Source organism: Sinohyriopsis cumingii, chromosome 11 (assembly GCF_028554795.1).
Source record: "Sinohyriopsis cumingii isolate HCF-2022 chromosome 11, ASM2855479v2, whole genome shotgun sequence".
Classification (NCBI taxonomy): domain Eukaryota; kingdom Metazoa; phylum Mollusca; class Bivalvia; order Unionida; family Unionidae; genus Sinohyriopsis; species Sinohyriopsis cumingii.
In genome coordinates this window covers 63,849,911-63,872,744 of record NC_142971.1, presented here as the reverse complement: position 1 = coordinate 63,872,744, position 22,834 = coordinate 63,849,911, and the positions used below count along the sequence as shown (strand labels likewise).

At 36.3% G+C, this 22,834-nt stretch overlaps 1 protein-coding gene across 3 annotated transcripts in view; it reads right to left on the bottom strand.

Moving 5' to 3' along the window:
- The window catches only part of LOC149788581 (uncharacterized), a 50,422-nt gene that overhangs the window by 9,344 nt on the left and 18,244 nt on the right, over positions 1-22,834 (bottom strand). For all 3 annotated transcript variants that reach the window (XM_089974632.1, XM_089974634.1, XM_089974633.1), the window contains exons 5-8: positions 19,543-19,661; positions 9,874-9,949; positions 7,650-8,083; positions 5,725-5,855 (exon numbers count right to left, since the gene is read on the bottom strand). In XM_089974632.1, coding sequence (XP_089830758.1) covers positions 5,725-5,855; positions 7,650-8,083; positions 9,874-9,949; positions 19,543-19,661 — 760 coding nt within the window. The remainder of the gene's footprint in view (positions 1-5,724; positions 5,856-7,649; positions 8,084-9,873; positions 9,950-19,542; positions 19,662-22,834) is intronic.

The window sequence follows — 22,834 nt, the reverse complement described above, 5'->3', positions numbered from 1 at the left end:
GAGATGAATCACATGACTGGCATCTGCCTAATGACCAAATCAAGGGGCAGCTGGTCAAGTAAGCCTGAGATGAATCACATGACTGGCATCTGCCTAATGACCAAATCAAGGGGCAGCTGGCCAAGTAAGCCTGAGATGAATCACATGACTGGCATCTGCCTAATGACCAAATCAACGGGCAGCTGGCCTGAGTCAGTAGGATGCTTTCTATAGAAAGTTGTTTCAGTGCTGTTGATTGCATGTATCTGTTATGAAAAAAAACTGTTTCATGATTTCTCTAGTTTTTGTTTCATCCATATTTGATGAAAGATCGACATCATTTGTCCAATATTGGAAGGCCTCTTACCTCAGTGCTTCCTGTTAAAGTTGGTCAAAGTCTGCAGAGCAGTTGTATTTTTATGATTAAGTTGTTAAATTTTTGGTAATGGTGATCATAATTTTCTATACATTTCAATGGCCTTCAAACAAGGAAGCTTACTGTCTAATATGGCCTCCTGAAGACATCATTAGCACAATTTCGTTGAATTTCTAAGTGAACACATACCTTCCGAGACTGCAACATGTGCTAAAGACCATATTTCTAAGTGAATACATACATGTACCTTGTGAGACCACAACACGTGCTAAAGACCATATTTCTAAGTGAAAACATACCTTCCGAGACCACAACACGTGCTAAAGACCATATTTCTAAGTGAATACATACCTTCCGAGACCACATCATCTGCCAAAGACCATATTTCAAAGTGAATACATACCTTCAGAGACCACAACATGTGCTAAAGACCATATTTCAAAGTGAATACATACCTTGAGACCACAACATGTGCTAAAGACCATATTTCAAAGTGAATACATACCTTGAGACCACAACATGTGCTAAAGACCATATTTCAAAGTGAATACATACCTTTAGAGACCATAACATGCGCTAATGATCATATTTCTAAGTGAACAGATACCTTCAGAGACCATGAATTTTGATTTTATGAGATACTTCAGATGCTCAGAAAGTCTGTATGAAAGAAGCACCTGTCTATAAAGACAGCTTTAGGACACATGGTACTAATTATTGAGCTAAATTGTCTTTCAGATATGTATGCACAACTAGTGTTGCTAGAAGGTGATATTCGGTTTGAAGACTCTAGTCATCCGATTCCAAACTGGCCATTTCAGTCTTTGTAAAGTCTGCTCACACATGATCCACCTATGTCATCTGGAACTTTGGATTATTTTAAGAATCTTACAACAGGACAATTTCTTTGCCTCATCCATACTGCCAAAAAAATTGAAGCTTATAACCTAACTGTCAAGAAAGAATCTACATGTGGGTATGATATTATGACAATGTGGCTTTGTCATTTTACAAATTCTTTGATAGAAGGCAAGGCTTTACATTCTTTGTACAACAGGCATCACAAGCATTTCACAGAAATACAGAAGAGGTTCCATGTTCGTCGTGACAGTAGAGTAAAAGATACTATGATTTCGTTTCAAAATTCAAAAATAGTGTTTCCAAGAAAGAAGAATGTACATTTAGATTTCAGGCAGGAAAGGTCGAGAGGGATGCTAAAATTAAAAAACATTGACTAAAGAGAGTGGAACACAAATGAAAACAAAAGGAGCAAATTTTAAAAGCAAAAACACACTTGTGTAGAGTCTGCAGAGCTTTGAAAAATATGAACAAATGGCAACAGTTGGAACAAATTTGAATGTGGAGAGCAGTCAGTAGGTTGTGTTGTGTTGAAAATCTTGATTGACTGAAAGGATTTACTAGTCAAGGTCCCAAAGAATTTCATGCATGAAGCAAGTTATAATTTGGAATTACAAGCTAGACCTTGATACACTGGCAAATATAAATGGTGTAAATCCTGCAGGTGAAAGCAACTAGAGTTCAACTGATGAAGAGACATTAGATATGTCACAACCTCTTGTGTTCAAATCAATCAAGTACCACAGTGCATGTACAGTTAGTAAAAAAGATTCAAAGCATGAGTGGAACTCATCAGACGAGGTGACATTGTCACAAAATCTTGTGTCTAAATCATCTAAATATCACACTGCATGTAAAGTGGGTGAGAAAGTTTAAAAGCGTAAATGGAATTTTTCAGATGAGGAGCCATTCGACATGAGAAAACTCCTGAAACTTTGAGTCATATATTGTGTAAGGCCATATATTGTTATACATGTATATCAATTTATCATACATTGCTCACGTTTTGTGTTAGGCTTTTTTCAGGCACTGAGCTTTTATCTTTCTAGCTTGATGTTGTGTCAGACAGTGAGCAAGACTGGTATGTGGACAGTTTTTCTTTTCCGTTGTTGTATTTTTAATCTTTATTATTCTAGCAAATTGTCTTTCTTTTTTTGTGTAGAGGAACACAAATTAATAATGTTTGCTTTTATACATATATATGCATATGTTTAAGATTGTAACTGGCAGCATCAGATGTTATAACCTTTTGAAAAATACAAGATTATAAAGTATTTCACAAAATACTGCATTGTCATTATTTATACTTTTTCTAAATTGAATCGAGTGAACTGGCACATGCATTGTTTTATGCTTGTATTAAGAAAAATAAGTATAATGGTTTTTATCATTCAAAGAAAAAAATATTGTTTTGAGAAAAGTTGGGTCCAGATTATTTTGGATTATCTCCCCTTAATAGTCTGAGAAAACTGAAATTCATTTTTCAGTTAATTATATACGAAATGTAGATATTTTTGAAACATGTATTTGGTGTTTGATTATTTAGGCCACCTGTAGATCACTTTGAAACTGTTTAACTTGATTAACAGAGTCTTTCTATTTTCTGGTGATGGACACTTGGACTTAAAATTTTTGACAGAAAGAAAAATGTCATGTGGCATTTTTAAGACCATCTTGTCTATTTGTTTGCAATGCTGTACATAATAAAAGTAGTTTTTCATTTAATATTATATGCATAGATGACGTGTTTAAAGACAACCTACAAAGGTGTGACAATTAGTAAAATATTTAGGTTCATGAACATGATAAAATGCTGTATGTTTTGAAAGATTGTCATTTTTCAGATTTTCAACACAGTTTGTAAATAAAAGTAAAGTTGCCAGAGTTGTTCTTTTTTCTCAGATATATATTACTGCATTTCAAGATCAAACTAAGAGAAATTTACAGCCTTTGGATAATGTGGAAAGATCTAACAGAGCAACAAACATGACATAAAAGCTAAATTTTGCATATTCCTGATATGTTTTGTAATGAAATGTCATTTTTTTTTATCTCAAAAAGTATAAGAGATAATATTGTGATTTTTTTTTCACATGAGTTTTAGAATGTTGCATTGCTTGTAGTACTTTATCTATTTGAAAAGACTTCATCAAATAAAAGAATTGTTTAAAATTGAAATATGATTTTTATGCTGTTTTGATACATGGCGATGGGCCTCTCAAAGTACATAACCAATCATTGTTAAGTCAACAAACATGTCATCAACAAGGACTTGCCCCAAATATGGCAATCTGTCGAATTAGGCAACATAATGAATTAGACTACATATAAATTCCAAGATCTCTGCAGCCATAAATGGAGATCTGACAGATACAGATGAAAGTTCATGTTTTAGTGATCGCTGGAATATCCAGTTCACTTATTTTTAGTATCCTATCAGAAAAAGCTTTGCAAATTTGTTTAGGGAGATTAACCATTATAAACGATATGTTCTGAATAATGTGTGCCACTTTTAGAAATTTGATAGCTGAGACTTGAACCACAAGGTCATCAACATGACCTCATATTGGTTTTCAATCAGATCTCTATATAGGACTGTGAAGATAATTGGATCAGATAAATTTGGCCTGCACCTGATTTTATCATTATTAGCTGTTATTATCTTGACGGTAAGTGATATTAATTATCTTGGTAAAAAGTTGCCTCTTTAATTTACATGGTAATTACATCTAAATTAAATTACCATTCCTTTCACATCACAATTATGCTGCATAGTTTTTGTTACAGAGGGACCCCAAATTGAGGTTTCTAAAGCACCTACCAAAATCAAGCTGCACTTTTAGGGACTGTGAAGATCTCATAAAGTTAAGGCATTTGATCTAATGGGTAATCTTGTATACTTTATTTTTCTGCTGTATTTTCAAGTTTGTGAAAACTGGAATACCTAATCCCAGAATACCCACTATTTAATCTTTAAAACTGGTAAAACTTTTTTAAAAAAACATTTCTGAACATGTTGTTTATTTTTTTTCTGTCAAGCTATATTTGTTTGCAAATAACAATCATCTGTGCATACATTTGATGTCCTGATGTTCTCTGTTAAATACTCAGTGTAAGTACTTCTTAAGAAAAAATTATTAAAATGAGCTTGTATTAATATTTTTATTGATACCAAACAGTTCTCTCTTTCTATCTCTCTCTCTCTCATTTGGGTAAATTATTAAGAAATATTTCAAAAAGCATTTCAATAATTTGTGATTTTAGTAACAGAGGTAATATTGGGTGGAATACTGACATCTTTTTTGAGATATTCAAGGACTCTCACACCAGAGCCCTTTATGCCATGTACATTAAACATGCCACTGTGACCATCCCTGAACAAGAGGTACAAGTGTGCCTTGTAGTGCTCACCTGGATTACATCATTTAACAGTAGACCATTTCACTAAGCAGGCTTATGTAGTGGCGTAAGATCACTATAAAAATTATCTCCCAAATTTTGCATCATGTTGATTTTACATATTTTACTGAAATATGCTGAAAAAACTCTTTCTAAAGATGATGACATAATATGCATAGTTTCTTCATCAAAATCAAGTTTATCCAAGACCTTGATCGTAATAGGTCCAATAGATAAAACAAAATGGCTTCAAGAGACGTAAGACACCTTGTCAGTCAGATACAAGACTGCCTTATCAATATGCATCGATCTCACTCATTTCTGAACAGTCCATGATCTTAATGATGTAAGCAAATATTCCAAGTTTCATCAAAATTAGACCAGAAATATTACTTCCAGAGTGTTAAAATCTACAACCAATCAAGTGTAAGATTATCTCATTAGTTTGCATGAAACTTACTCATTACTGAACCCATCAAAAATCTCGATGATATAAACCATATTTGATCAAAATTGGATCAAATTTTCAGAATTTCTTTCTTTTATATCAAGTATTTTGGTAAAATCAGCCATATTGATGGAGCTGATTTATGCTGTTTATACTTGGCTCCAGCACACTTTCAATTAGATTTGGACCAAACCTGTCAAATGTTTTTGAGAAGCTTTTAAAATAAAAGCAAATGTTGAAGAAGGGCAAAACATGACAGAAGATATAGAATGAACTGCAAAGCCATGGCATAGGATTAAATGGCTATATGTTTAGTAGTGATGATATAATGAGCTGAAGTTGTATGATATTGTTGCAATAATATGTTTACATTATTTCAGATCAATCAAATTAGCACTGAGTCATTCTCATGAAATGCACTGACAACATGTGCCTGGCCATATGCCATGACTACAACTTGCAGAAAATTTAATTTTGTTTCTACAACTGTATTTTATGCTGATAGTCATTATGCTGCATCTGGGGACAATATATCAATATAATGTTATAAGATAACATCACTAATTTCCCAATGAGTTAAAAAGTAAATAAATGCCAATATCTAATATTAGCATAACCAATTCTGTTTCAGATTATTTGGAATTTTTAATTAATGGGATTGTACCTGCTAAGTTTGTATCTTTTTCTTGCAAGACTTCTTTCTCTTTCAATTTTTTCAGGAATTCCTCCTGTTTGAGTCGTTGTTTCCTGATTCGCTCCAGTCTGGCTGCTTCATCTGCCACTGAGCTCTCTTCTCTGCAGTAAGAAATAGTGAACTAAGTTTATTAGTACCATAATGATTGATTACAGATTACTATTTCCAAGGAGGCCCCGAGTGGCCAAAAGCGCTCTCCATTATGGATCACTGCCATCTCACCTCTGTCTGCATGGGTTTGAGTCTTGGATTCAGCCAATGTGCATATATGAGAAAGCTTGCCAGTAGCTTCTAGTGGGTTGGTGGTTCTTTCTGGTGTTTTGCTGGGTTCTTCCTCCACCATTAATACTGGCCGCCATGTATAGCCTATCGTGTACAGAAAAATGGTGTTAAACCCTACAACAACAAATATTTCCAATTTCCAAAATGCTTCATATTCTTTGAATCGGCTACAGTTCACTCTAGCAGATACACAAATTGCAAAGTTACAAAAATGAGATCATCAGGCAGCCAAAATTCTTTCTGTATGAATACAGTAGTCCCCTCTTGAACAGCCCCCCTGACCAGTGGCCACCCACTCCTTATGACCAGAATCCGTTGGCACCGACAAGTTTGTGTTCAAAAGTACCCCTCATGAAAGGCCACCCGGCTAATGCGACCAGCAGCCAGCATATTAGTGCAATAATATAAAATTTACCCCTCACAAGCGGCCGCATTTTATTTTAATATGTATCCAGAACCAGTATTTTATTCATAGCGTGTGTTAAATAATCCAATTTCTGTTTCTCGATGTCAGGTTTTCGTTACTGAAAAAAAGTGTTGACTAAAGTACATGTACCAATGAGGTTAATATTACATGTATATCATTTACACCTCACGAGAAGCCACATTTATTCCATACACCGAGAAAACCTTACTGCTGTGTTATCATAAAATGTCCGGTTTAGTCACTCTGATAATTGTTTAAGATTACAATTATTGAACAGTAATAACAGCTGAGAAGTGGCAGTATCGATGTACAATACCCAAGTCAGCAGGAAAATGGTTTGATAGCCTTTATGGCTTCCCTTAGTAAGATGTTGAGCTTGTTCACTTTGATAATTAGTGGCAATTAGAACTGACAATAATTGTCAAAATTACAAATCGTAATGGCTGTGAGGTCAAATCTGCATGACGTTAATGGTACATATCGAAGCCATTTTGGCTTCTCTCACTTAGTGTAAAGAAATGTATAAAAACAACAGGGTACCAGACTGCAACTAATGAATTACGTGACAAGATCACTTCCTTTAAAAACACACGGCAATTTGTTTAGATGCATAAAAAAAATGTTTTATCAGTATTGTAGTTGGCAACATGAATAACTTACTGCAAAAAGATCAACATGTCATTGAGGAAAAGAAAAATTCTCAGTTTAGAGGAGAAAATGAAAGTAATTCAACTGATCGGAGGGGGGGAATCAAGGATCCTTGCAGAAAACTGATGTCAGAAAGACTCAGATAAACAATATCGTTAAAGATAAGGAAACAATTCTGCAGAAGGATAATTTTAATTGTGACGAGACTGGTTCATTTTTTAGACTCCTACCAACAAAGTGACAGATTATGTGATCTGTAACATAATCATAAAGACAGTTTTAAAATTATATCAATGGTTATTTATAACATTATTCTGAAAATGATGAAACAGTTTGTTTTACATTTATTTCACAACATGCATGTGATTTTTTTAAATGAAAATATTAAATGTTTTAGAATTAAATGTACTTGTGACTTTCTTCATATGTATTTACTATTCACAATTGTCACCCCCCTCTAGAAAGGCCACCCTCATTATAAGGCCACTTCTCTGCTGCAATAGGGGTGGCCTTATAAAAGGGGGACTACTGTACTTACATGAGTTGTCCTGATTCACCAGAACTTGTCATATGGTTCATCATTGGATTTTTGCCAGGGGTTGAATTGGTTACTGAACTTGAATTGGGAGATTGTACCAGTGGAGAGTCTCTCTGGGGTGAATCAGAACAATGTTTAACACCTCCAGGAACTGAAGAACCATCTTGATCAATATTTCTGACATCACTGTGTTCATCTGAAGTAGTTCTACTTGATTCCTGTTCAAGTGTCTTTTCAGTGTCCCCTCTGTCCTTCAGAGTGGCCGAGTTACCATGCATTTGCTTTGGGAGTGCTGTGGTAACTGACAAAGAACCACAGACAGAAGGAGGTCTTGCTGATGAGGTAGAAATTGTTTTCTTGGATTTTCTTGCCTTGCTGATGTGAGGATCTTGATCAGTGTGCTTCATTTCCTCTAAACTGTAAGACTCGGGAGGCTTAAAATAGAAGAATTATGTAGAAGATGTACTTGCAAGTTTCCTGAAGTGGATCTCACATTAAAGAAATAGAAAATCAGTCAATCAAATAAATTATTCTAAAATATATCAGTCAACTGACCATGGACATCTGACTATAATGAAGATCTTTTATGTGTGTGTAATAAGGAATAAGATAATAATACATTTCAAATATGATTGGAATCAATTTTTAATAATACTGGTAACTGAAACTACTAACAAAGAAAAATTTACCAGGAACCTAATTGAATTTCATGAAAACAAGACAAAAAGTTACTACTAACATGACTAACGTTCCCTGTTGTGTGCTGCCAAAAGGCTGAGTACTGTGAACAGAACAAATTATGTAAGTGTCCAAAGTCTATCATAGACGATAAATCAGTAAAATATAGCCAAAAACTGTCTTGTAATTTATATCTTAAAATATGTTGCTAATATGAAGCTCACAGCTGATTAGATTAAAATCGTAAAATATGGAATTTACATGGGCCATTACAATATTTTAAGTCAATCAAAGCTAAAACTATGGAAAATATAGTTGAAAATCTCCTTATTGCTAAACTTCTCTGAGATCTTGATAAGAATCTGTGGTTGGAATCAAACAAAAGAGGTAGATGCCAGAGAATTTGCAAGATACCATTTCTAGGGTAAAATAAAGGCCATAGATGTTTAAAATGTGGTACAAATCTGGTCATCATCCAAATATATAGCTGAGGAGAAATTTTGTATCAAATCCGGTTGAAAATGAAAAATAATGTGAATGCTGCAGCATTCATAAGCCAGTGGGATGCCTATTCTAATGTATTCAAGGGCCATAACTCTGTAAAACATGGTCAAAATCTGCTGATCATCAGAACTGAGACCATTTGTATATAAAATTCCAGAGTAAATTTGAGTGAAACCAAACAAAAAAATGGGAATGCAATGAGATGCCTATCCTAAATTGGACAGGGGCCATTAACGTTTATAAAGATGATGTAAATCTAGTCAATGCTGAGATAATCCAAGACTTTGTTGCAAAAAGCTTCACTGCAAATTTGCATAAAATAAAAAATAAAAAATGTATAAGTGTTCCCAAATCAAGGACAAAAAACTCTGTAAGAAATAGTCAAAGTCAACTCATCATCAAAATTATCTGAGACCACGCTGATCTGAATTTTTGAAGCAAATCTGATTGTAAAAAAATACAAAATGTAAATGCTAGATTTCAAAACCCTGAACGCTCATTCTGATTTGAATAAGACTAAAAATTGGTAAAATAGGGTCAAAATCGAGTTGTCCTCAAAATGATCCAGAATCTTGTTAAGCTGAAGCTTCGTAGCAAATTTGGTTCAAAGTAAACAAAAACTAAATGGTACAGTTTCATAAGCCTTTGGGATTCCTGTACTAAGTTGACCAAGAGCTATAACTATTACACCAGTAAATGCAGTCTGAACTCTTGCCAAGATGAATCTTCACAGCAAAAATTAAAATCGAACAAAAACTTTGAATACTATCATGTTCATTAGCTTATATATGGGTGCTAATTCCATGTCCCATTTCCTATGGTCACATACCAAGACAAGTATATAGAACTGATATTAGATATAAACCAATGCAACAAAGTTTTTTAAAACAAATTCTTTTATCACAACAGGAGTTTATGGCCATATAATGAACTGACAGATAAACGATAAGCACTTATTTAAAAAAAATTGGCATAGAGCTAAAGAATATTAACTATTTAATTCTGGTACTAAACAATGAACTTGTGATGTAACATTACTAACAGGCTTTGGTGCCCTGTTGATGCACTTGAGATAGTCCCGGTCTCCAAGACAATTGCCCAAAGAATTACCAAAACTCCTGGAATGGATGGAAAAATAAGACATATGTAAGCATTTATTATTTTCTTTCACTGTAGTGATGACAACAAAATTATGTTATTGTACCTCACTAAACTTGTATGAACATGGAAGGAACACAGTGGATTAATTTTACATTTATCTGAGATAAAAGGTTTAATAGTACTGATGAGTAAAGATAAACTAATATAATGATTTATTGATAATTAACTAATAGTATTGATGAGTAATAATGAACTAATATAGTGACTAATTGATAATTAACTAATAGTACTGATGAGTAATAATAAACTAATATAGTGACTAATTGATAATTAACTAATAGTACTGATGAGTAATAATAAACTAATATAATGACTAATTGATAATTAACTAATAGTACTGATTAGTGAAGATAAACTAATCAAATGACTTATTGATAATTAACTAATAGTATTGATGAGTAATGATAAACTAGAATGTCCCAAATATCATTATACCACATTATCTTTAGAATTTTGAAAATCCATTAAACTGTTAAATAATCATCATAACAAAGTATATGTGATGTGTGATTTTGATTTTTTACATGGCTTTAACAATTGTTCAGTCATATCGCTACGATGTCTGCAGTGTGGCAGTTTATAGTGATGTCTAGCACTGGGGCATCATGCCGCAGACATGTAGCCTGATGTCCCACCCAGTCACATTAACCTGACACTAGGCCGACCAGTCCTAACACTAACCTCTTAATGCTGAACGCCAAGCGAGGCAGCTGTTAGTACCATTTTTGTAAGTCTCTGGTATGACTCGGTCGGGGATCGAACCCACGACCTCCCGCATCCGAGGCGGATGCTCTAACCACTAGGCCACCGGAACGGTGTGTTATATCATAACAAAGTATAATTTTTTCAGACTATCAATAAAGGTGTCAAACACTAACCTAATTTAAAAGTGACAAGGTCTAGTTTACACAATGATTCTTTGTTGGCTAATCAATAGAGGTGTTGCCAATAAAGCTTGTAACTGCTCAGCTTCCTGAGGGTTATACAACTGATGGTTAACTAAATGGAGACAGAGCAGGGCAATTGATCCTTTAGTAAACAAAATTGTGGTAAATTTCAAAGTTTGGTCTCCTTAAAGATGTTTGTTTGCTGTCCTAAAGTGAGTTTTTGGCAAGTGTATATATGCCCAGACAATAAAATATATTAGTCCAAGTTTTACTGTTTGAGAGAGCATTACTTATCATGACAAACCGCAAACATTCAAGTGGTGAAAACAACAACCCAAGTAAGCTGAAACATTTAATAGAAAGTGGACAGAGATATTGCCTTGGTTGAGGTATGACATGCAGTCTTAATGCCATGTTTTCTGAACTATGTCAAAAGCATCATCATACAAACAACTCTATCACCTGGATCTGCAAACATTATGAAATCAGCATTAGGGATCATACTGTATGAAGTAATTATATAAGGTCAGGGATCATACTGTATGAAGTAATTATGTAAGGTCAGGGATAATACTTTATGAAGTAATTATGTAAGGTCAGGGATCATACTGTATGAAGTAATTATGTAAGGTCAGGGATAATACTGTATGAAGTAATTATGTAAGGTCAGGGATCATACTGTATGAAGTAATTATGTAAGGTCAGGGATAATACTGTATGAAGTAATTATGTAAGGTCAGTGAAAGCTGAAAACAGAGTGAAGGACAATAAGCTGGTGACATTGTCTGATAAAATATTAGAAAAAGCTGAGAAAGTGATGTGCTCCCTATTCCAAACTGCACACTATATCAAAATGGAGAACTTGTCGATTCACAAATTCCTGTCAATCAACAAGCTTTTTCAGTGAAATGGCACTGATCTCACCACAAAGTCTGATGAGATGGCTAATGCCTGTTTTGAATTCAATAGAATGACTTTATTCTTCATGAGGTTAGGTTCAGTCCTGCTGTGGGGGCCCCGAGTGGCCGAGTGGTCTAAAGCGCTCTCCGTTACGGATCACTGCCATCTCACCTCTGTCTGCGTAGGTTCGAGTCTCGGATTCGGCCAACGTGGGTATGTGAGAAAGCTTGCCAGTAGCTTCTCGTGGGTTGGTGGTTCTTTCCGTGGTTTTCCCGGGTTCTTCCTCCGCCATTAATACTGGCCGCCATGTATAGCCTATCGTGTGCTGAAAAATGGCGTTAAACCCTACAACAACAACAACAACAACAACAACATCAGTCCTGCTGTGGGAATAGCTGTTGATGAACCAATTTTTCTAGTAAAATGTGTTTATTCAAGAATAGTAACCAATCATAATACCTTAGGAGAACTACTACTGCCTTGTAAATCCAGCCCTTACAGGTTAAAAACTTCTAGCTAAAAAGCTAAAAGTTATCTGCCTACCTTGGTGGCAGTTGGACAGGGTGATCTCCCCTTGGTACAGGGATTAGTGCCTAATCCCATGAACATATCAGTTACTACTGGAGCAGAAGGCAAACTTTTGATATGGATTTAACTGCAGATTGGCTTGGAGGGTGTATGCATATTATGATTGGGTAGGTATATCTTCGCTTGCCAAGGTTCCGATGTGTTAACCCTATCTACACCAGAGCTTTGTCCTAGTGACATCTATTGAATTTCATGAGTTGTCTCTCTTAGTATGTAATGTCAACTAACCAATAGTATCAGCAGTGCATTGTAAATCTGCTGAAAATGGTGGAGGCAACTGACTTCAAAAGGAGACTTTGTAAGTTTAACACTGAAAGTATGACTATATACCAGAGAGAAATCATTTATAGGTGTATTTGAAGGAAAGGATGTATTTGTACAAACATGTACATGTGGTGAAAATTGCTTATTTGAGTCCATTCCAGTTGTGTGCTCCATCTGTCTCAATCTTGTAGGATCAGTGTTCAAACCTGAAGAACTTGGTTTTGGTTGGATGTAGTGGCTTGCTGCAACATTGAGTGAAATTAAGACCCGAAGCACAGAAATATCTGAACTATCTGCCAAGGTGTAGATAGAATTAACACACTGGAACCTTTGCTAGTGAAGATGGGGTAATTATTATTGAAGAACAATTTTAATAGAAAAAACTGGTTTCTTCTTTAAATATGTTACCCAATCAAGATAACTTAGGAGAATAGGTAAGAAGTGGAGGGAGGTACACCCCCTTGCCATGGAGATGATATCTCCGGCCCCTAAAGTATGTGAGACAGCTTCTAGATAACCTGACTGGAAAAGACTCCATCTGTCAGTGAGCAGCTTTGAAGAAGAAAGAATGTCCCCTGTTGCACCATAGCTATATGTCCTGCCAGATCAAGTCAAGCCCTTTGGGATGAAAGATCTCTGAGATAAACAATGAAGAATGTTGACTCTGATCTCCATTCCATGGTCTGGTTAATGTTGGTCAGAGAACAGTTCTGGTCAAATACAATGCTTGTGGAAACTGCCTTTCCAAAATGTACAACAAATTCATTTGAGCTGGGGTTATTTCATGATATGCAGAATGAATAACACACGCATCAAACATGAAAGGTCTTCCTCTTCTTGTTTGAAAGGTAAAAATTAGTGTAATTTACCTTGATACAATGGTTTTGTCATTTTTGAGATACCACTTCAAAGCTCATATTGGATCTTGCAGATGGTCTTGAGCTGAAGTGTCCAGAGTAGATAGTGATATCATTACAGAAGTCTGGTTACTCATGGATGGGAGCCTGTTCTGGGCAATGAAAGAGGGAATCATCTTGAGTGAAACTGGCCCGCCTTGTTCGCACTATATATACTTCGGATCCACTGATAAGACATATATTTTGCTGATTCTGCCTACTGTAACTAATGCAAATGAGGAAGCAGGACTTATAAGGCAAGTCAACGATGCCCTTGCAACCAGGCGGTGTCATGAACGATAATGATCCTTCATGCTGGAACTAGTAGAAGATGGGTCCACATAGAAATGTGTTGCTCATTTTGCCTGCTGACTGCCAAAGTAGAGAGCAGGCAGGACTTGTATGATTTTTGAGCTAGACTCCTAAATTGGTGTCTTGTTCAGCCAGATTAATCCCTATGAAAAGTCCACATGTGCAAGGGTCCAGTGCCTTTGGCCAGGTGAAATCCAAATGAATAGAAGATCAGACAGGTTTTTTATTTGTGCGACATCTTCTCTCCGATGACAGCACAGTGTGCTAGTGATCATGGAACAGTAAGTTTAATTGTGATGGGTGCTAACTATTTCTCTTCAAAGTGTCTAGAAAGTTAGCTATTGTGGTATGGATGTCACCATTGGAATCTGTATTGTTTTGTGAACCACTGAGATTAGAGTCCATTGCCTTCCTAGACTGATCTAGATGGTCACGTATTTCCTATTTTAGTAGAGTAATCAGTACAAAGATACATCTCAGATGCTTTTGGTTCCTGTATCACATTCAGAATCCAAAGTGTTGGATATATATACATTTGGCCATTCCAATGTATAGAAATGATCCTTCATGTTGGAACTATAAGAAGATGGGTCCACCAAGAAATGGAGCAATTACTAGGCCATTGGACCTGGGATAGGTGTGAAACAGATTGGGACTGTTGGCTTTCCACCTAGTCACTAATGTCCATCATAAGGTGATTCCATCGAGCATGTATAGAACGAAACTGAGGGATGAAAAGGCCATTCCATTTGTATAAGTTCCTGCTTTCAGAAAAATGAGTCTGTAAATACATTAGCCAGCCTAGGAGATGTTGAACTGAAACCTGGATTGTTGTTGAGGACACTACTCTAGAAAATCCCAAACAATTATACAAAGGTCTGAGTACCTGTTCCGCTTTTCTGTCTGAGACATAATGTTAGGACAAAATGAGAACTCTGTTCCAGTTTATGTTCACCATTCATCACTGATGTGAGTTCAATGTGCCTTTGTGATGCAATCTCTAATGGTTGTCGATTGAGATAGTTGGTCCAATTATCAAGGTTCAGTTTCTACTTGGACCAAAATTCAGCTGGCGAATGAATACTCTAGCAGATGGATTGCTCCAAAGAGGCATAGAACTTACCATTGCCTGAATTCAAATCTCTTGCCCGGGGAATACGTTCTTCTTACTTGAACATTGAGTCCAGACCTAGTTGACCAAATCTAGAAAAAAATGAGGTCAAAGAAGTTCTTGTTGACAAGAGATTGAGAATGAAAGTAACAATTTTACTCTGAAATATAACTAGTCTGTTGTTTGTAGCCTGCTGTAGGCAAATCACAACTTCTGAAAGTCATCTGAGTGGGGCATAAAATGACATCTCTTGCAGGTCCACAATGATTGCAGTCTTCACAATGGACAGCATTAGGACCCGTTGTTGTAATCTGTCTCAAACTGAAGAGCATTCAATGCACTTTGTCTGAGGATCAGTTGATAAGTGTTGCATTGTAGCTAAAAGAGCTGTGGCCAAAACTTAGTACATCTGCTGAACATGATAAAGAGTCCCCAGGAACTACTGTTGGAACCACATGACATCATGGTAGATCTTCCACAGTCTGCCATGACAGATTCAAGCCTTCTCCCCACCAGGGAGATAAATTGGCAGTAAGGATAAAGAGGGTGAGTGGCTGTCATAAAGCCTGCTTATGTCTTGTTGGTTCCCTGACATCTACTTTCATTGTAACCTGACCATGGAGAGTATAGCTAATACTTAATACGTTGGGATTGGGAAGGGATTCTGCATTGAAAATTACCCCATCACTTGGTAGGTTTCTACATTTTTAGCAAGGCCAGACAGAAAATTCACCACAAAGGCGAGCTGGGGTTGTCAAAGATTACTTTTGATGATAAGCACAGATTTATCATAATACTTTTGGGGTAAATTTACATATTAAAACTGGAATAGGGAAGATAAGCTTTAAATTATAATTTTTCTGTAACCAAATTCGCAAAACACAGATGTATTAGTACAGTGTGTTGCTTGATAAGTCTTCTTATTTTCTACAAAATATAATATGGTGTGAACTTAGGAGTTTGTTTGCTTTTGGTATTTGATGGCATAGCAACACAAGTAGGTTATATAGTGCCAAGGCAACTGAAGTAAAGTGCCATGCCCAAGGACACACCATGGTAGCTGACCCAAGCTGGTCTGATTGTTGGATTTGAACCCATAGTACTTTGGTCTTGAATCCAGCATGCTACCCACTGAGCCACTGCAACTCCTGGACTAAGTGTAATCTGTCTTCTTGACCAACCTTATCATCTGAACACCAGGATTGACTATGCATATATGTTTAGGATGAGTACACAAATGATCTATGCAGCAATTATAACACAACTGGCTTAACAGTTTTGCTGCCTCCAAAATCTGTGGCAAGAACTCAATAAAATTTACTTACGATCAGTTCAATTACATAATTTTTTTCATCAATTGGTAGCTGAAAATTCAGTTTTCCCTGAATTTCATCAATATTTGCACAATTTAAGGGCTTTTCCTTTTTCTTTCTCCTGACTTTTTCTCTGATTTCCTAGTTGAGTCAGAACTGTGTGTTTTAGTTTTGATGGGTAAAAAAAGACCAATAATCCCACCAGACTATTTGAAAGTGCATCTATGGCACAAGCTTCTGGATCTGGGATTGAAGAGATGAGGGTGGGCAGTGAATGACACATCTTGTTGCAAAAAGATATACCTATAAGAGAATGCCCACAGAGTGAACAAATCTGATGAAAGATGGATTGATGGACCTTTCAGTATGAATGACCTGTCCCTTTCTTGATAAAGATTCAGCCAGGAATGTGTCTGACCTGTACACTGATACTGAATTGGAAACACCAATGCAGAAACCACATATCCAGAATGCATAGGTTGGGTGGTGTGGTTCCTCCAGTTTAAGAGGTAGGTCCCCATCACTGAGTTCTCCACAGATGTCATCCTTCCAGAAATGAAAGACATTGTTTATAGCACACAAGGCTAAAGTGGCATTTCCTACAGGTCCTAATTGTCGCTGACAATATAAAACCCTGGCAACAGTGTTCCCAACCATATTTACTGGCATCCATTTATAATGTAACTTCTGTCTGGTTGGGTCTTTTCCAGATGAATTCCTGTCATGAGCCAACCATGGCTGCATCACTGATGCAGGAATTATATTACATTGTTCATGATCCTGACCTTTTGATTGAGTGGACTGGAATAGGGGCACCATAGAGCCAGTAAAAACAACCATAAGGGTCATATGAAAAAATGGTTGAGTGGAATCAGATCTTCTGCTGCAATGAATAATTGAGGCATTTCAAAAGCTTTTTCACTGTAAACCACATTTTGTTAGAAATGGACTCTATGAGTTCAACTATCCACACTAGACAAATGTTGAGGAGTCATATGAAACTGAGACTGGTGAAAAACTCCATACCCAGAAGGACAAAAGGCTTAGATGGACAGATTTTTCCCAGTTCACTACAAAACTAAGATGATTCAAATGGGATAGGAGATTGTTCCTACCCTTGATAAGATTATAACTTACCATGTTTGTGGAAGATGTCATTTAAATATGACACTGTCACTGCAAATGAATTCTACCAGAACGGTGACATTGCAGTTCATAATCTCTGCAAACACTCATGGACTGATGTTAATTCCAAATGGAAGGGGTTGAAACTAGTAAATATTCCTTCAGTATGCAAATTTAAGTAATTTCTGTGATGCTGAAAGTGTATATGGCTGTGAAAGTGTGTATCAGTCAGATTGATAGAGATGGCAAACTTGTCACTTCTGATTGAAAGTTGTACTGATTGTGTCAGCTCCATCTTGAATTTCAGCAGAAGAGTGTATTGGTTGAGGCTGATTTGGTCGATCATCTGCCTAAGCCTGCTGTGGCTTTTGTAGAAGTAAGAGCCTGGGATAGAACCTGGAGACTGTGGTTTTTGAACAATCTCCACCACCAGCTTTTTCATTAAAGATGTTAACAACCAGATATCTCTGTTACATAATTTTGACATTCTTTGAAACTGACAGAAAATCCATTATAAGCGGAGAGGACAAAAGAGGACTGGATACATGAAAGCTGAAGCCACTGTGAGTTGACTTGTTAAGCCCACTCATTTCGTCATTCAGAGACAGGTGAAATTAAGAAGTCTGGTGCCCAGCAGAGGATGTCTGGTTGGCCAGGGTGGAGAGTCAATGACATGAGTTAGGAGGCTTGGGCAATGAGACCCTCTATAAGGCTGACTCCTATACAGAGTGAGTTAGGAGGCTTGGGCAATGAGACCCTCTATAAGGCTGACTCCTATACAGAGTGAGTTAGGAGGCTTGGGCAATGAGACCCTCTATAAGGCTGACTCCTATACAGAGTGAGTTTTTGCCTCCTGACTTTTCATTAGGATTGAAACTGATTCTATGACTGCACAGTAAATGGTCATCTTTCTTTCTATCTCCAATCATCTCTCCTTTAAGTTGGAGGTGCAGTTCCTGAGCCATTTGTCTCCTCACTTCCTTGAAATTGCCTCCAAACAGTAATGTAAACCAAAACGGTGTTCTTCTCATTGTCATGGCATGACACATCATAAGTTGTGTCAAACAAGCATATTGTCATACCAAGTCCAAGCTAGCAAGGCATTCACAACATCTGCCGTAAAAAGATGCACTGCTCTGTTAATGGCTTTTGCATTTCACGCCTTTGACTCCTAGGTATGATCACTACCACACTTTTCAGCATGCCCAAAAATCACTAACAATATCAAGGTCAACACAGATGCTAACAATATCAAGGTCAACACAGATAGTGTTGCTATAATATTGCAAACCAGTTCTGATATAGTATGATGATGATGTTGTTGTTATTGAAACTTGAAACTTCTGAGTGCTCAGTGTGAGATTGGACAATTTTGTCAGTTTTTACATCTCTTCTATAGGACAAAATATCCTCTGACCAGAACACAATGAACTGCATGCTCCAGACAATGGATAATCTGTGCAGACAACTGTCATTCATGATGTAATTGGCCTTGAACTTATTACATATGGGTCATTGTTCAAGTGAAATGAAAAGAACAATGAACAATTAATCAATTAACAACTCACAAGTGTTAATAAATAAAAAAAACAACACCTTCACTCAAAGAGTGAAAATACAAAATGAGTGTGAAAATATGAACCAAAGCATGCCCTTTACACACACACAAACACACACACAGACACACACACACACACACACACACATGCATACTTAAGCTTCATCTCATTCCTCTCTATCCTTTCTTATCTCACAATATATTGACAGAAAGCAGTGACTGGAAGTAACACATACTACATACCGTATGGATACATGTACACTGAAACAATATAAAATACTTTATAATCCTCTTAAAGTGTTAAAATAAAACAAACATGTGAAAAAGATTTTATTTTCTACCAGATTACAGAAATGGAGGTGATGGATCAAACAGTTTTGTTGATCTCTACTAATGAAACGTGATAAAATAATAAGGGAGATAAGGGAGGGCTTATTTATCATATATGGCAAAGTTTTCATTAGTCTTTAAATTAATGTTCAGGGAAAAAACGAAATCCATGAAAACAGGAAGATTAAAATATTAGTGATGCTAAATTATATTAACTGACACAGAAATATAAGTGATAGTATTTAAATGAAAAGGAAGTTATGTACTTGAGAGCTCTCTTCAGTCCATCTGTAACCGCCTCCTTTCTGGCCTTCTCTATGGATAGAGCTTTGGACTTCATCCCCTCACTGACCCCATAGCCTATATCCTCATGGTACACTCCATCCTGCAGGAAAATGAAGATAAAGAGTGAAATGACTAAAAAGGGAGTGAAGTTGTAGCATTTTAGGCTTAAAATTGTAAGAAAGGAGTAAAGGTACTTGTGATGCCAACACATGCAAAATGAGTTAACCATTCTGCCACACTACATAACTATCATCAAGAACAACTCAGGTATGTAATGGTCTGCAGTCCTATTATCATTACATATTGTATGTCATGGTCAGCAGTTCTGTGTTATTGTATATAATGACCAGCAGTGCTGTTATTATTACATACTGCATGTAATGGTCAGCAGTCCTCATATTATTACATACTGTATGTAATGGTCAGCAGTCATGTTATTATATACATACTGTATGTAATGGTCAGTAGTCCTGTTATTATATACGTACTGTATGTAATGGTCAGTAGTCCTGTTATTATATACATACTGTATGTAATGGTCAGTAGTCCTGTTATTATATACACACTGTATGTAATGGTCAGCAGTCCTCTTATTATTACATAATGCAGTTTAAATCACCTTCTCGAAATCATAGCATTTAGAGTTTAGTAAACAATGTTGAATCTGTCTTGAAAAACCAACATTTCTGCCCAACAATCACATTCTCTCATGACAGACCTCATGTGTTAGGTCATAACATGATATATTCAATAACTCCATGTACTGAGAAGCTGGCAATAGCAGCAGTCTTCTTACACGCACACACACACACAAGCACACACAGAGAGGATCAATGTATTTCCTATTGCATAAACAACAAAAATCCCACTTGGGATCAAACCTATGTTATGTATATTTGATTTAATTTAATTGCTTGTCTGTTTTAATTTTTTTATTTTATTCCATTACATGCTACTGTAGTGTAATATTGTTTATTGGACTTGATTTTTTTAAGAATTAAGTTCAGTTCTAGTTGACCTGACTTTTTAAAATTTTCATTGGTAAACAACTAATAATCAAAACACTGTATCTAGTTTCTGACCTGGATTCAGAACCAGTGACAGTTTTAGCAAACAACTTTTTTTAATAATTTTTTAAAAATTCTTTCTCAGAGTAAGAATTATTATGTTAAGTCAAGACCATACCTTGATGACATGATATTTATCATGTAACAAACTTCCATTTCTTGAGGGCTGACCCCCATCTGGGAATCTGTTTTGCATCTTAGTTAGACTTATTACTGATGTATTTCAGAAAGAATTGTCAGTCATGCCTTAACACATGAGATGTCAAGTTGTTTACGTTGTGCCCAGTTTGGGCTAATTATTTTATTTTCTTCAAATTATTTTGAATTCAGTTGATTCTTTTCCCTGGAAATACTAGTGCTCTAACTTAATCCTTGGACAAGGACATTTATCAAAATTGATACAGAATTCAAAAATAGGAATATTTTCTTTGATTCAACACGAGACTGTTGATAGTGCTGCACTTTGGTGACTATTAATGACATCATTGTCTTCCATTTGGATTTCATTGGGATTCAAACTCAGTTTAATTCAGGACTTTCTATCACTAGGACTTCTTTTTAATTCTTGGATTATTTTTGGATTTGGTTCGTAAAACCATAAGTTCTTTTTTCTCATTTTTTACTTGATATTCTCGAGAAATAAATTATTTGTTAAATTTTACAAAGCTTGTCTTCACTTTTTTGTTGTTGTAAAAGCCAAGACATGTAAAACCTAGGAGACTGACTGCTTTCTAGCCTGAGCAATGCATTTATAATGTGGCTAAAAAATTGGTCTGGCAGATAGACCATTAGATATAATTAAGGCATGAAGGTGGAGAATCTGATGAGTGCCATGCACTAGTGACCCTCTATGCTGTGACAAAACTACCCTTGCTTTAACAGTAATTCCCTGTATCATCAACCAACAGGTTAAGATCCTAGACTATGATCTCTGGGGCCACTGGTGAGCTATCAGCTGAGCTGTGACTTGAAAGTCATGACTCAGAAAAACCTGAAGGATAATTCTGAAATGTGGGAATGAATAGAAGTAATACAGTTTATCACATTTCAGCCCTCTAGTCTGGCAATGGAGAGACATGATGAGGAAGCTTGTTGTTCAGCTTTGATGTTAACAAGTCTACCACTGGCCTTCCCCACAAATGAAAAAGTGTCTTTGCTACGAACCAGTTTAGAGGCCATTCTACTGCCCTGTCTGGATAAGCTGTCTGCCAGAACATTCCTTTTGCTTGTAATGTGACACTCTTAGAGTAATCTCCTTCTAAGCTGAAGAGGTTCTAAACATCCAAGCAGAAAGAAGGGGAGTGAGGACCACCTTGGCATCTGAGGTATGCTTTAACAGATTTGTTGTCTGTAGCAACAACAATGCAGTTACGCCATAAGCAGTTGATGCACCCATTAAGTGCTAGAAAATACAGCCATATCTAGACTGTTCACGTTGAAAGAAACTTTTTCCCCCAAGACCACTGGCCCAGCAGAACTGCTCTCTTGACTTTTCTCCCATCCTAACTCTAAGGTATACTTGTAATGGAGAGTGAGGTTTTGAAGCATCATGGAATAAATGGGAACTCTAGTTAGAAACCTGTCCTGAAATTTCCACCAACTCAGATGGTGATGAAACCTGGATGCTAATGTGATCCAGACAGACATGGGGCCATTGTGAAGTCTCTAGTTTGCAAGAATAAATACTTGAGGGCCTTCCTAGGAGAACTATGTCTGCTCCTGCATCAGTTATCCAGTCTTGCTCAGAGAGCAAGTATTTGTGAGAGTCTCTCAGGGGGAACACAGACTGTTCCTTAACAGGTGATCAAATCCACCCCATATAAATGAAATTTTGAGATGTGATCAGATCTGACTGCTCTTGATTAGGAATTAGACCCGAGTCATCACCATCTCCCAACTGAGACTGATCCCTGGGGAAGGCATGTTTGAGGACATTGCACATCAACACATTATTGAAGTAATGAGGGATGGAAACCACATGGGACTTTTAAAGAGCTGCTAATACACCTATCACTTTGGTGATGGCTCTAGAACAGAAGCTAGGGCAACAGGAAGATCATAAATACTAAAGATCTTTTGTACCAACTGATCATTTGCTAACTTGTTTTTTGTTGTTGGTGCTAATATGTTCAATTTAAAGATATTAAAATTTAATGATGACAAAATATTGTGATTCACAATATATAAGACATGAAATCATGAACTG